General features: G+C 33.1%; 1 protein-coding gene across 11 annotated transcripts in view; it reads right to left on the bottom strand.

Moving 5' to 3' along the window:
- The window catches only part of LOC148610392 (uncharacterized), a 74,088-nt gene that overhangs the window by 23,143 nt on the left and 35,692 nt on the right, over nt 1-15,253 (bottom strand). For 9 of the 11 annotated variants that reach the window (XM_088542995.1, XM_088542994.1, XM_088543000.1 and 6 more), the window contains 9 exons: nt 14,075-14,279; nt 10,631-11,818; nt 9,702-10,371; nt 8,299-8,500; nt 4,024-4,575; nt 3,446-3,543; nt 2,332-2,430; nt 1,207-1,331; nt 116-314 (listed from right to left, as the gene is read on the bottom strand). In XM_088542995.1, the coding sequence (XP_088399121.1) occupies nt 116-314; nt 1,207-1,331; nt 2,332-2,430; nt 3,446-3,543; nt 4,024-4,575; nt 8,299-8,500; nt 9,702-10,371; nt 10,631-11,818; nt 14,075-14,279 (3,338 nt within the window). The remainder of the gene's footprint in view (nt 1-115; nt 315-1,206; nt 1,332-2,331; nt 2,431-3,445; nt 3,544-4,023; nt 4,576-8,298; nt 8,501-9,701; nt 10,372-10,630; nt 11,819-14,074; nt 14,280-15,253) is intronic. The other 2 variants (XM_088542999.1, XM_088543004.1) reach the window with 2 other exon arrangements.

Below are 15,253 nucleotides of genomic sequence, written 5' to 3' on the forward strand. Positions count from 1 at the left end.
CAAAATCTTTTATTTCGTTGCCAATTCTTATATACTGATGCATAATACGCACCCCAATGTAAAATGTGCACATAATACACACCAAAAAATGATAGTTAATGATTCATGATCTAACCTTTCTGTACTGAGATGCCAACATAAAATTATCTCCACCATAGAGACTTCCCATATTGACCATATTATGGACCAGATTGATAATGGGTCTATAGACCTCTAGTTTTTTCTCACACTCATCTCCCTGATATTTCATTTCTTGATAGTCCTTATGTTCAGTTTCTAGTCTCGGGTCTATTGGTTGATAAGCATCTTGTTGCCTGAAAAAAGAAAGTAAAGACAGCTGTCATTATCTTCCTTGTTATATTTATAGCATGGTCTTAAGAGTTATTCAAATACATTTTGAAAAAAAAATGATTTGTGACATGAATTGACCACACCCATTAATCAATAATTGTGCAATGAAAGATATACAGTCACAGGTAGCTTGTGCTCTCGTCCTTTTCATCAGCGGCAGAGTTGTCCATGTGCAATATTTATGCTAATGAGGTTGGATAATGCATGAACGTTTTCCAATTGAGTTCTATGGAAACACTTAACCTTTCATGCAATATCATACAAGATTTATAGTTAGATCACACATGATCTTCCCTTCCGGATATAATTTATAACAATCTACTTTCATTGGGATTCAAAGGCTCAAATGAGGCAAGAAACCATTTTTAAAGTTAATACCAGCTGTCAGTACCTTAAAGTTCAGCTTAAGTCCATATCTAGGACTTGCCATTATGAAATCAACTGATAGATACAAAATGTATTCCATTTAATTAAGTGCAATCAAACAGACATGCTGCGGCAGATTTTGATGTGGTCACTTATTAAAGAAACAACCTGCAAGAAGGCATGTTACCCCACACATACACATTACTAGGACCTCAAGCTAACCAATTATCACTCCCTTATATTTTCATGCCTGGCCAGGGATCAACCTACAACCTCCCATATTTTTTTCTTATTTTTTAACACACAAACTTAGAAAGAGAGATTCACATGCTTGTAGTCAAAATTTGAGGAAAATACGGAGAATCATAAAAGGTAAACACTTCTGGAGTTGTAAACAATAGATGAAGTGGGTTAACAGAAAATGTTTAGTTCAATGATATTGAGTCTAGAATGTCTTTTCTCAAAATCTTCTTCATTAAAAATACATACATTTTCCTATATGCAATTTCAGCAGTTCGTTTCTTTTCCATCTGTCCCCTGTAGAGTCCCTTGACTTTCTCCAAAGCAGAATATTCTCTTCTCAACTGTATCAACAACAGAACCAACTCATCATGCTGCAAAGAAAACAAGAAAATTAAAGTTTTTTTTTTTGCTACAAAAAACATATGTTTCCCCCTATTCCAAAGATCAAAGGGGTATAACTCCCATAAAACTTGATGGATAAAAAATTCTGGACATACATAGACTTACACTACCTACAAAGTACTAGTAGATACCGAAGCACTGTTCTTACAAAAGTGTGACAGACAAACATATGGACAGAGCAAAAACAATGCCTTCCCACAAAAAGGGAGGAGACATAATTTATTACAAAAGAATAATTTTTTATGCATTTGGAACATTTTAGACCACATATCTTACAGTAGATATTAAACTATGTTAAACTTGAAATACATGCACATCGTACTAGTCAAAATTTCAACATTATTAAAAACATTAAGTTGTATGTGTTGTTGTGCTAGGTACATCCCTACTCATACAAGTTCAACAAAACAGGAAGCTGATATCAAGGAGGTAGGTCTAGGATAAGGGACACAACTCTTACAAATCATTGGAACGCATGTATTCAACTTTTTACATCAATCTCATGTAAGCATCAAAGTAACATGGACTGATTTCATGCTGATTCAAAGGAAAGCTTCAAAGGCTTTATTGAAATTGAATATGATACAAACATATCACTGATTTCAAGAGTAATGTCCCTTACCCTAGGTCTACCTTCATAAACATCAACCAAAATTGCTTGAAAAATATACCCAATCTATATTTGAAATCAATTTTTCCATTGTGAGCCGAGATAATTGCAATAAAAAAGGGACAGAAAGAATCAAACAGACAGTTTGATTCCAATATACTACCCACCCACTGATTTAGGGAATAAGTAACATGTATACATAGACAACTTTACTTGTGTAACCACAATTTGCTCTCCATTTAAAAGTCACTTAGGACAAGTTTGACTTGTATTGTCCACAGAACTTTGATTAATAGGCTCCACGTCTTTTTCTTTCCAAATAAATAAACGAACTTTTCCTTCTGAATAATTAAACTTACAGTTTTTCCAATCAGATCTGCAGCAGAGATGCTCATTCTTAGCCTTGGCCCACTTAGGGCTGGATACTTAGATGTAAGTTCCCGGATTTCTCGTGTTACCTGTTAATAAAAACAATACCATATAACATAATTCTCGTGTGGTGCTTGTTATTTTGCTATCTGACTCCAAAATCAATTCCAAAAAAAACATTTTTTTCTACATTTAAGTAAGGAGTGTGCCACAATATGTCCACCAAAAATAGAATTGCCAAAATTTGTGTATACTTTTTCTTGCCTCCAATTGTCAAATTTCACACCAACTAAAATACACTGCCAACTGTACAACAATTCAAAGTTTGATTAATTGTACTTGTCAGAAATGCTGAGCCGGATCTTTATTGTGCTATCTCACAGAAGAAACAGCCTTCACCTAACTCGAACATCTTATTTTGACTCTGAGCCAACCATCATGCTATCCCCTTAAATACCACATGCTTGAGGGAGGAGCAGTAATTTCCAATTTTGAAGTCTTTGGTGTTGACTTGGCTGGGCAATGAACCCACAACTTCCAGCATTCAAGGTGAGCATACTACCCTGAGACTGCCAAGCAGGTCACATTTCAATGATATGGTTGTTGTATCACCCAGTCTTTATCAAGAACTTTTTAACCTACTACACAGAAGACCGATTTTAAACATTTCCAATTACACTGCTTATAATCAGGAGTTTGAATTAATATAAAGTAAAGACAAGTTGCGATATGGGGCAGTTTTTGGCCCACGACAATTCATAAATATAAATACTTAAAACTAAAATATAAGTTTTGCTCCTAATAAAAATGTCAAATTTTAACCTCCAGATGTCGATTTCACAAAAAAAATTATAAGTGTGAAATTGATCGTAAATTATGACGTCACAATGCGATTTTAGGTGACAATTTTAAGTGACAATCAACTTTACACTTACAAATTTTGTGAAATCGACACAAGGCCAGTCACATTAACACCAAACTCAAAAAAATATCAGAAATCAATCATGTAGAAGACTGTCATGCAAAATAATCTCATTTGTATGATTGTTAACATTAAAATTGTTGAAATTTTTAAAATTATTGAAAAGCACTCTAATAACATACCAGGACATCAGAGTCAGGCATATCTGGGTCTTCCTTCACCGTGTGTATGAGAGGCAAGGTTTTAGGAGGCTGTTTACTACCATGTTTTAATGGCCCACCTGACAAAGTAAACATGTTTTCAATGACATATTTGCAATGGTAATCACTACATTTTTGACAATACTCTATATGCAGACCTGATTTTAGAATTCGGATTTGAAAAAGAGGAATTCTGCTTCAAGGTGAAAGAAAACCAGGTTTGTATATGATTCACACTACAAAGCAAAACATACCATACAGTTTCTCTAGAAACTAAACACGCTACCAACCAAAAAAAAAACAAACAAGATATTTGATTCTTCAAACTATATACACATACAAAATAAATGATACATTAAGCCATAACAAAATAACACATTCAAATCACTGCAAAATGCAGTGTGACCTCATGCATTTGTACACAAACTGATATGGTAGTTCACTCCTTTACAACAATATATGGGTGGAATTTTCATGCATCAGTGTCCCATAGAACTTCAGAACCACAAGTAGTAAACAAGTAAGATGAACACAACTTTGCCATTTGAGACATAAGCTACCTGTCAATTTGTTGTAACTATGACGACTCTGTTCAGAAGCATGAGAACTAGCAACAGAAGTCCTCTTCTTTACATCAGTCTCTTCATTGCCATGGTAGCTCCTTTCACTTTCAGATGCCCTTGACCTTCTTTGACCTCCATTTGACCTTTCAGTAAGTGAATCTGTTTTGTTACTTGAAAGAGGTCTGAAGGCTGAGGGCTGATCAATCTTAATTTCATCTGTTCTACCCTCACCATCAACATTAACATATGTAGGGCTTTTATAGATACCAATGGCAGACAACTGTTGTGCCAGTTTACCAGATAAATCTTCCCTTTTAGCATCTTCATCTTCCTGTTCTGGCATTTCTAAAGATTTCTGCGGAGACAACCTCCTCTTTGCTAAATCACTCTCATATGGATGTAGGATGCTGGACTCTGCAGATTGAACAATATCAGGTGAAGAGTAAGGCTTCTTATGGTTAGTGCTATCAGATTTAGGGAGGTCAGTGCTAGGTTCTTTGGTGGTATGTGCTGTGCTTCTCCCAGGTGAGTGGTTTTTAGTGAGTCCTTCTACAAGAAATGGTTTGAATATGCTTTGCATGCAATACACATATTTATATTGGAGTATATGACTACTGTATGAATAATTTCAAAAGTAAGTAAAGTTTGAAACTAAATGTTGAAACAGAATAGACAGATATTAAAAAGAATGCTACATTTGATATATCAGTAATAAATTCTATATAAGAAAGAAAAAGAAAAAAGCTACTTCAGAAATTATTTTTCCAGACTAAATGGAATCAATTCTATTTTACAATATATTAAATAATTTTTTATTCTGTTCTAAGACTCAAATGATTTTGAAAGCAGCTAATAGGATTATAAAAAAAATGTTCATGAATACACTACATAAACTACAAACAAAGCGTGACATGTGTATGTTTTTAAAAAGTAAAGCAAGAGAACTTTTCAAGTACCCAAATCATTCAAATGTTCGATGGATTACTTCCCCTTTTTAACTTCAAAAACTACCCAATATATTAAAATGATTGTTTTTACTGATAGATAACTTGTCTATGACTTCAGTAAACAATTCTTCCTACCAGACCTGAACAAAGCATATGTCACAGTAAATATGGAAAAAATAAAAAATTCAGATTTATTGACAAAAATTTCCTTGCTTCACAGATTGAAAACACATTTCTATAAATAGTGCCAAACATCAATCTACACACAAGTGCAATTATGACAAACAAAGCATGGAACTATACACAAATGCAAAAAATTAGCAAGGAATATGGGTATATATAATGGAAGCCATATCAAATTGAATGTCATATTTAACTCAAAATTAATTGAATCTCAACTAACTTGTAAATAATTCAAGAACTTTCAAACCTCCAATTTTGCTTAAGATTTTTTTAAAACTAATTCCTTAATAAAACCCTTGACAATAAAGGCTTACAAATGTTATTCCATGATAAAAGTTTTTGTGCTTGAATTTGTCCAAGAATTTGAAAGATATCACAAATGAGTTCTTAGCTTTTCAGATTATATTTAAGATCAATTATTTTTTTTTAAACTTCAAGTAAAAATGTCTACTGAATTTCTTAATACAATGTTTTTTTTTCATGGAAATTAATAACAATATGAAATAATATGATAAATTTTACAATTAAGTGTCAGTCTTTGTAAGAATCAAGCAGTAGGTGAATCATGGTATGATAATAAAACCATCATTTTAATAGTGTAATTTGACTATTTGCACCATCAAAATCAAGGAAAACATACAAGATTTTCCATATCATGCTACACCATTGAGTTACAATTTCATTGAAATGCACTGAAAATGAATATTTCAAGGGCAGATAACTCAGTCAAAAACCTCATTTTTTCAAGGTTCTATTGAAAAATTTCTGAGCAGAAATCAAATAATGGTCTTTTCAGATAAAGTAAGTACCTTGAGTGATATTTTATTGTCAGATTGGTCGGGTTTTGACATGTATGTTTCTCATATGTATTTTTCTTATTTTGCCTGATTCTTACAAACACTTACACTTATGAGCTTATGTTGAAACATTTGCTTTTGTTACTTTGTATGCATGATTTTAGTTACTTTATGTTCTTTGTTGTGTATGTCTGTTTTCCATGTCTGGTCTTTGTCCCTGGATTGCATTCTTTTGAATACCACTATAACCTTGGTTCCCTTGATTACTCTTTTATACAAAAACTCATTACACAAAAGCATTACACACGGCTTCGTCAAAAAAGCAAAAAATATGTGATTATGTACTGCAAGTGGTTATAAAGAGACAGAAAACATTACTTTCTTTTCTAAAAAAAAATATTCAGGGAAATTGCACTACTTATCATGAATTCTGAAGTACTAGCTATAAACTAATGAGAATAACCTTCATCATATTACACACTTCCTTTAAAAATATGAGTGTGTATAAAAAACATCATATACAGAATTGGTACAAACAACAAAAATAAGCATCTAAAAGCTAAGCTATCACAGTGACATACTTTAGTTTCTTATTTCATTATAAAATTACTCCACTGACACAATCATAATATGTAAAATTTAGTCAGATAAATATATCTATTCTACTTCAGTTTAATGGTTTAAAATATTTCACTCCTGAAGACAGTAATATTAAAATTTTCAACATGAGCATGTTATAATGTAAATTTAACTATTGCGAGTTGAGAAACAGTTTTGGCCAAGGAGAACATATTCTACCATGAAAATGGCAGAAAAAAATGAAACAGCAGAAAACTGCTTGAGGCTATTTTATCGCCATTTACAGGTTGAAAAGTTGCACAGAAATTTAGTCACTAACTTAGAAGAAGTAAAGTCACATGATTATTCTACAAACATTTTTCAATTCAATGATAGAATCGGCTGACAAATACATACTGTAAACATATAGAAATTTTTGCTATTTTCACATTGGAAAGAAAAGTACAAAATAAAACCGGCAAAATGGATTTGTATCATTCTATGAAACCACATTAATTGTCACTTAGGAATCTGACTGTACTCGACCGAATCTGTGAAAATTAGCAACCAAATTTAATATGGTTACAGTAATTCATCGTAGTTCAGCAATCTGTTAAATTTCTATAACAAAACCACTTGCAGTGAAGATCAAACTAAAACTTGATTATCTACAAAGGCCTTAAAAAATTCTGTGTTTTTTGGTAACAAGACCATACCTTCTAGTATTATTATCCAATATAAAAATCTCATCTAATTTAAAAGAGGTGTTACCAGAATTACAGAGTTTTTTATGAAGGCCTAAAACATGACACAAGACTTGCAATGTTATAAGCCTAAATCAAACCTCAATAGTACAACCCTGGGCTACATCTTAGTATAGTATGTTTTGCTTCCAGTGCATTTTATGTGCAAATGATAATAATACGTAGCACTCCAGCTAAGAATCATGCAAAATGTGATTCATGGGTAAAGAGCCTACATATTTTTATTTTTAATATTTTGTTTGAAATGTCATAGTCAACAGAAAATAACATGTGGTTTTTCATATAACCCATGCTCTTAGGAGATAAAAATTGTATAGAATGCACTGTAGCATTCAAAAGTAAGGGAGATAATTCTTTAAATGACACTCAAATACAATAGAATCTATTGGACTTTTAATGTTGATTATCTCCTAAGAGCAGGAAGATTTGAATGAATAATTACACATGTAATAATATAGACCCATAAAACAACTCAATTACAAAAATAAAAATATGTAGCCTTTTTTGGGGTGTATCACATTTTTCAGATTTTGCATGATTCTTACAAAGACAGCTACTTAAAAATGTTAAAAGTGTTCACTTCAAATACTACTGTTAGTTGGGGCAAAGAATGAGACAAAAGATTTGTCATAATAAATAATCATTTAAAAAAAAGCACAAATAGTTTGACTAGGTTCTAATAGTACACTCTGCATTGTATACCTTACCACAAAAAAAAATAAAACCATGTCTTAAAAAGACTATAATTTCATATATCTATTGTAAATAGCGTATGAACATAGACTGCCTGGGACATGATATGAAAACTGGGGGATATTACTTGCAAGCTTTAACAAGCCTTACCAAAAATGATTTCTTCAAACACTTAGCTGCAACTCATTTAGCTGCAAAAATCACTGGCAAATCAGCATGCACAGAAAATACTAGAATTTCAAACAAAATAGCAAAGTGTTTAGCGATTTGCAATCACACTACTTTCAAAAAGTGAAAATCGATCAATCTACCAGAGCAAGGAAACTATACCATTCTGAATCCTGGGATCACTATTCAAATGAGGTCTTCCCAGCATTTTCAGATCCTGTTCCACTTGGCCACGTGTTGGCAGGTTTCCAGGATACTTTGACCTTCCCTGGTCATAGGGTTGGTTGTCATGGTAACCATCTCGATGGTGGTGGTATTGTTTAGATTCCACTGGACGACCATATCTTGAATCAACAGGAGCATTCTGAAATATATTCCATGATATCTTTCTGAAATCATAGTAATTTTAAAGTTTCATTTAAGGAATGACTGACAGGTATATTTTCTTCTGTATTACAAAAAAAAAATTGATCACATATTCAGTTTGTACCATAGGTAAACCGTACAATTTTGAGGTTATATTTCAAACAAGCAGAAAAATTTAATGAGTAAATCCCCAAAGAAATTTTATGATATCACAGTCCAAAGCCCAAATTTTGTCTACGAAATGATAATTGAAATTTCTATTCAATCTGAATCAAGTTGCTACTGAAATCAAATTACATAAAGAGTATGAGGATAAAAATAGTAAATTTTTTCAAGTTCAGAAAAAATGCAAGTACATCTATAGACCCGTTATTGGAAATCAGAACAGTTCCTACTGCCTGAAAAATGTACAGTAAAAATAGAAAGCTGAATTCCATTTTAAGGCCGAAAAAAATCATGTCTCCTTGCGCTAAAATTTTGATCAAATATCAAGTGTTCTCTAGTTACAAGGAAGAAGTAAACATACCATCTCTCTCATGGAGCAGGATTTTATGGACTAGATTCAATCACTTAAACTCGCTTAATGATATATTTAACTATGCGATGACTAATATGTAACAATCAACACCAAAAAAAGTGTTTTAAGATTTGCTTCAAACTTTTAAGTTCCCACAGAAAATTACTTTTCCACAATGAACGTTTGCTTCCTTAACTCAATAAATCCTTTCAAATTCAACTTTTCTACTTGCTAAAGGAAATGGACATTTTTATCAATTTTCCTTTCTTTCTATTGCCGTATAATTGTATCTCAGGCCACTGCCATGCTACCAAATAAATTGGAAATTTCTGATTACAATATTTCGGTATTGGCCGATAGACAGGAAAACATTTGAATTTGGGTTTTGAACATTTTGACAGAAAATCACACCTAGCCCTGTCAGGCTCGCTGCATATATCCTGTCACGACTTCAAAACTGCCATTAGTCAGTATTTCCCACACACTTCATGCAACACATCGGCTGCGTCTATTCAAATATACGAAGAAACTAGTCCTATTAGAATCTAAATAAATGTCAGAAACTCCAGTTTGTCCTTGCTATCGTTCAGGGTAAAACAATGTGACATGAATGGCCAGCCTGTGGTAAAACAATGATAAAATGGAGTTTCCGTGATTTATTTCTTAAATACAAGTAGCATACCTGATGAGGCTGAGAATGTGGCAACGTTGGCGTGGGATAGTTAAAGAAGACTGGCTGCTGCATTCTAGCTTCTAAATTCCTCTCCGCATCTAATATTTCCTGAGATGTATGTGGAGTTTTTGTCTGTGCTATTTCTTCTACAATTTGTTGTCGCACAGATGTTGGCAGTGGTGGTCTATTTGGAATATCATCACTATCACTTAAATTTCTATGTGTGTTATGTATGTTTTCATAAGTGTGCTGCGAAAGGTCATTATGCGGGTCATAATGAGATAAATGAGATGGGTGCTGTGGCTGAGGTGCATTATGGGTATTATCACGATATTTAGTCAATGAACTATACCCATCCTCTGGGTCCCGATAACCTTGATGATACTGTCCATGGGAAGGCAAATGTTGATCATGTTTCATAAGATAAGGATCCTCCGGGACATTTTCTTGATGTGAATACAAAAATTTTTGTTCTGTTTCATGAGTTTGACTTCTTTCATTATGTGAGTAAGGGTCCTCCTGTCTATTAAACTGTTGCTCTCTTTGTCGTGTCTCTGCCTGCGGAGAATACATTCCGAAATTATCACCTTCACGAATACTGTTACGTAATTCTCCATCACGATTAATCTGTTGCTGCAATCTATCATGAGTAATGTAGTCATCTGGATGCTTTCCACTCCTACAAAGAGGGGGCAAGTTTTATAGTCATTCTTTATAAAAAAAAAAAAAAAATCAAAGAACTCATACATGTACATACAATTCTACCACAGCTCTATTAAGACTTCTTGTACTCAACAAAAAGAAAGCATTGATATTCATTTTTCAACTGAAAATAAAATTTACAGAATTCAGACTTCTTGACTTATTTCTAACATATAGTTTTTTTTGGTTTTTTTTTTTTCAATTTAAAAGAAATAACAGAAAAAAAAAAGGTATACCTATTCATATGCATGTATGGGTTTTCATCTGGTTGTCTGTCGGGATCCCGCTTCACTTTATTGATTTTACTATATTCTACTTCTGGTTCTTGGGGCTTGCTCTGAGGAGCCTGCCTATAACCATGGAATGGATCATAAATTCTATGAGTTTGGAAAGGGTCATAAATACCCCTATCATCATCATACCCTGGACTACGGGGAGGGTTGTGATGATCGAGACCTCCATCAGGGTACCTTGATGGAGACTTATCCTGAGGAGCTGCCTGCGATCTCACAAATTGTTCAGGTCTCTTATTGTAAGGTGATCCAGGGTCATCTCCCCTCCCTTGATTCCTTGGAGGGTGGCCATTATGCTGATTATAATGATCTAAATGATCACTTTTAAGTCTTGGATTTTCCTGTCTACGGTCTGAGTCATATTGTCTCCTTTGCACTTGCTCACGCGGTATTGCTGGTAGACCATCTGTAGGATCACGTTTTCGTGACCTTCGTTGTGGGTCAGAGTCTTCAGAATAACCTGACCTTGAATCTCTTGGTCCATATTGAGTATTGTCTTCAGCATAACTAGATCGTGGATCAATACTTGACTGATATTTATCAGCTGATCTAGACCTTAATCTATCCATGTCCTCAGGATATCTAGACCTAGAGTCCCTCTGAGCCCTTTCGGAGGCATATTTATTGAAAGAATCATTTGGAACACCAGATCTAGAATTAAAATGCTGTCTATGACTACTTTCATCACTCGGATACCTTTGACGAGGATCTTTATCCCTATATTTATTCTCTTTATTTCTATGTCTTTCATTATATCTTTCTCGAGGACTTATCTTGTCCTGCTCTTGGACTTGGTTATTCCTCGGATCTTGCCGATACCCATGAAAAGGGTCATAAGTCATTCCTTTCGGCATATTTTGATCAAGAGGAATTTTTGGCTTTGCTGATGGACTGCCAGGAGACTTTCTCTCATTACGAAATGAAGGATTCTGCGGTGACCTTGGACCTTGCTTTTCATATGGACCCCTGCTGTCAGGAGAATGTTGTTGCTTGTCCTGATGTGGCCCAAAATTTGGTCCTTCCTTCCAAAATTTTTTATTCATAGGAGACTCCTCATCTTCATCCCATTCCATAAATGCTGACTTTGGGACTAATTTTTGGGGTCCATTATTGTTTGGTTCCTTATCGGAGCTATAGAAATAATTAAAAGATATATTACTTACACAACTATTAAAATAAAAAGATGCAACAGAGCTTGTAGAACTATAAATGAATGTATTAATTAGACAACACTTTACCTGTATCTTATTAGATGCCTCACTATATATAGACATGTCCATTTCCATGTCAGAAAATACACATAAACATTATTATGATGGAACCTTATTATATAGATAGCAGTGATTTACTGAACGTTCCCAGTGTAATAAATTTCGATAATTCACACTATGAAATAAATTCCGTAATTTCACCCTCGGACTTTCTTCTGCCAAAACGTCACAACTTTGACATCAATCTGCCAATCACAGAATTTAAAATTCTTGTTGAAAATACAAAATCTATATAATAAATAGGATAATCAATTGGTTATCGTGAATAACAAAAATATGATCACTCGCACCAAGAACGCTTTTGAGGAATTAACTCGTGCGTGAACAATTTCCACACACTCGTTAAATCTAGGCATTCTTTGGCACTTATGATAATATTTTGTTTATTCAGTCTTTCCAATTAATCATCCTATTAATCTTCATTACATTAATCGGTAGTACTGATATCGCTGAAATGTCGCTGCTTGGGCGTTAAACCCCAACAATCAATCAATCAACCAATTAATCATCCTATTTTTCTTCTAATAAAATTAAATAAATCAAAAGCTAAGAAATAAAACAGATTACGCTGCACTGTTGTTCAATTGATTTTTGCAGATTGGGATGCTAATTTGAATTTGTGACCTAATTTTGCTTTATTTTAGGATACTGAAAGCCAAGTTCTTAACAGCATCTGAAACTCCTTCCTAATGCTACTGACAGCCCTTTTAGAAAATTCAAGAAACTTACAATGTAAAAAAAAGTGAATGATTTTGCACAATATTATTGGATTAACAAACAACATTTGCTTTGAATAACGTCTAAGAATTTTGAAGGGCTGTGGTTAGGAAGTAAAAGAATGTATGTCCAGAGCTGGGCCTCATCTAAAGGGAGAAATGAGCATAAACTTCTTCTCTGTGCTCACTTCTCCCATTTGTCTTTGACAGGGAGAAATACATAGACAAAATGTCCATATTGCTTTACAGAATATACCAAAACATCTCTTTGTCATCAATGTCTAGATTAGGCCCTGTGTGAGGAACATGACACTTCACCACTTTAAAGCTCCATATAATATAATGTAACATCATTACTATAGACCTTGCCCGATTCTTACAAGGAGCCATACCTCCATACTTTTTTAAGTGTCAGTTTAGTGAATACTGTAAATGTATTCATTTTTGCGGATTCTTTCATGAGAATATATTCGTGGATATTAATTTTTACGGTTTCAAAAAAAAAATGTTAAGCCTTATATTGTTTAAAAAACCAATTTTGTGGGTATTAATTTTCAGCCTTTTTTATCCTCCCAAAAATTAATACGTTAATAATAATATAATAAAGTAGAGAAATAATATCATAGTCATGCATTAATATTCTGTAGACTTAAACTCAGCCTATCTTGAAGACATGTTTTAAAATTTTGCATGTCACCCTGAACTTTGTAAACTGAAAAAGAGAGTAGCAATTTTGAAGGTTTCAACAAGGTGAAATTATTAAATATCCATGTACATACACTAAACATATTTTTTTAACTTTTTAATAATTTTACATGTCACCTTAAATCATGTAAATGGAAACAGAAAGTTGCAATAGTGAACAAGGTGAAATTCATAAAAATCCGTTACTAGATGTTTTCATTGTGGTTTCATGAATTCATGTGCTTTTCTGTAATATTTACACAGTATGAATCGATGAAATACTTTTAGTAGGTTATAATTTTGTCATGTTTCTATTTTTAGTAAATTCACTTGAGGCAAATACAACCAGACAGAGAAGAAAATTTAAGTCACATTCTTTTTGCGTTTTTGTACTTGTACAGTATGAACAAATTAAGGAACTTACTAAAAATAAACATGTCAATATTTCTAATTAAGGGCTATTCCAGAAAAAAAATGTACACAGGGGGTTGGACAGCATCTTTCAAAAATTGTGTGGATGGGGTATTTCTAGGCTTACATAGTAATACTTTGTTATGAACATTTAATTTTAATACTATGGGTGGTGGGGTATAAAAAAATGTGCCATTCAACCCTCCCATCCACTTTTTCATGAAATAGCCCTAATGTATAAATCTATTCATTAACTTAATTACTGAAGACACAATTAGGAATACATTGAATTTGACTTTACTTACTTTGGACCTCTAAGCTTGGCAGCAGTTTTGAGAGCATTAATCCATCTGTTCATATCTTCTTGGTTGTCGGAAGCAAACATACATGTCTTTATGTTGCTGTGTTCTAGCTTAAAAGCATATTTCTTGCTTGATTCTCCAGACTGACATGGTGAAATGGACAGACTAGGAAGTAATATTGATCCTATCTGGGTCTTTTCTTCATCACCTATAAATAGAAAATTAAAGTAGTAGACTGTAAAACTGCTACTTCCTGTTTCTTTTTCCATTATACAAAATAAAATTAATAAGTAGATTTTCATCCTATCCCTAGAAAAATGACCCCAAAAAATATTGGAAGGAAATTTCAAAATCAAGATTTTTTTTCAGTTTCTAGTATTGAGGTGCTATAACACACAAATCTTTCTTTCTTGGTGACTAATATAGTGTTTCTGAAACTGATGAGGCTATAGATCTAGATCATATCTACAATTCAAATAGCTATAAGGCTAGGAAATATCTGGTAAAGAATAAAAAATAAAATCCTCCCATCCGCCCAATATTTTGTTTGTGAAATTTGGATAAAAATCTACCACTTAAGTTTACTTGGCCTTAGTTCTGAAAAGAGAAATAGAAAATACAAACTGAGAGTTGCAAAGAAATGAGGATGCTATTTTCATTTTTGGGCTCATTGTCTTTAATAGAAAATGATACCATGCTGGAAAAAAAATGACAGAATCCAGCCTTAACATGCATGAAATATTAATGTTTTTGTTTATTGTCCCATTTTTTAAGTTTACTGGTTTACTTTTTGATATTTTGATACTCATAATATCAAGTGGAATATCTCTACAATATGAACTACTATTCTGTTTAGCGGTAATTTACTAATTCCATTTTTTATCATTTTATTGCACTTTTACACTGCTATTTTGAAATATCTATCTTGTCAGATTAAATTTGGACTTGACTTGATTATGGATCGGATTAGTGTTTGTTAATTATAACATTACCTATATTTGGAAATAAAACACCTATTTTACACTGTTTGGCCCCTTTCTCTAAAACGGTAAGGACCGCAAATTCCAAATTAAATAGGAACCTTCCTTTAGTGGAAAGTAAATTCATACCAAAATTTCAGAAAAATTGATCTACCACAACGTAAGTTATTGCACGGAAACAAAGTGTCCCTAGACGAAGATG

This window comes from Perna viridis, chromosome 8 (genome assembly GCF_037379345.1).
Source record: "Perna viridis isolate PV_CMFRI_1.1 ecotype Kerala chromosome 8, ASM3737934v1, whole genome shotgun sequence".
NCBI classification, from domain to species: Eukaryota; Metazoa; Mollusca; class Bivalvia; order Mytilida; family Mytilidae; genus Perna; species Perna viridis.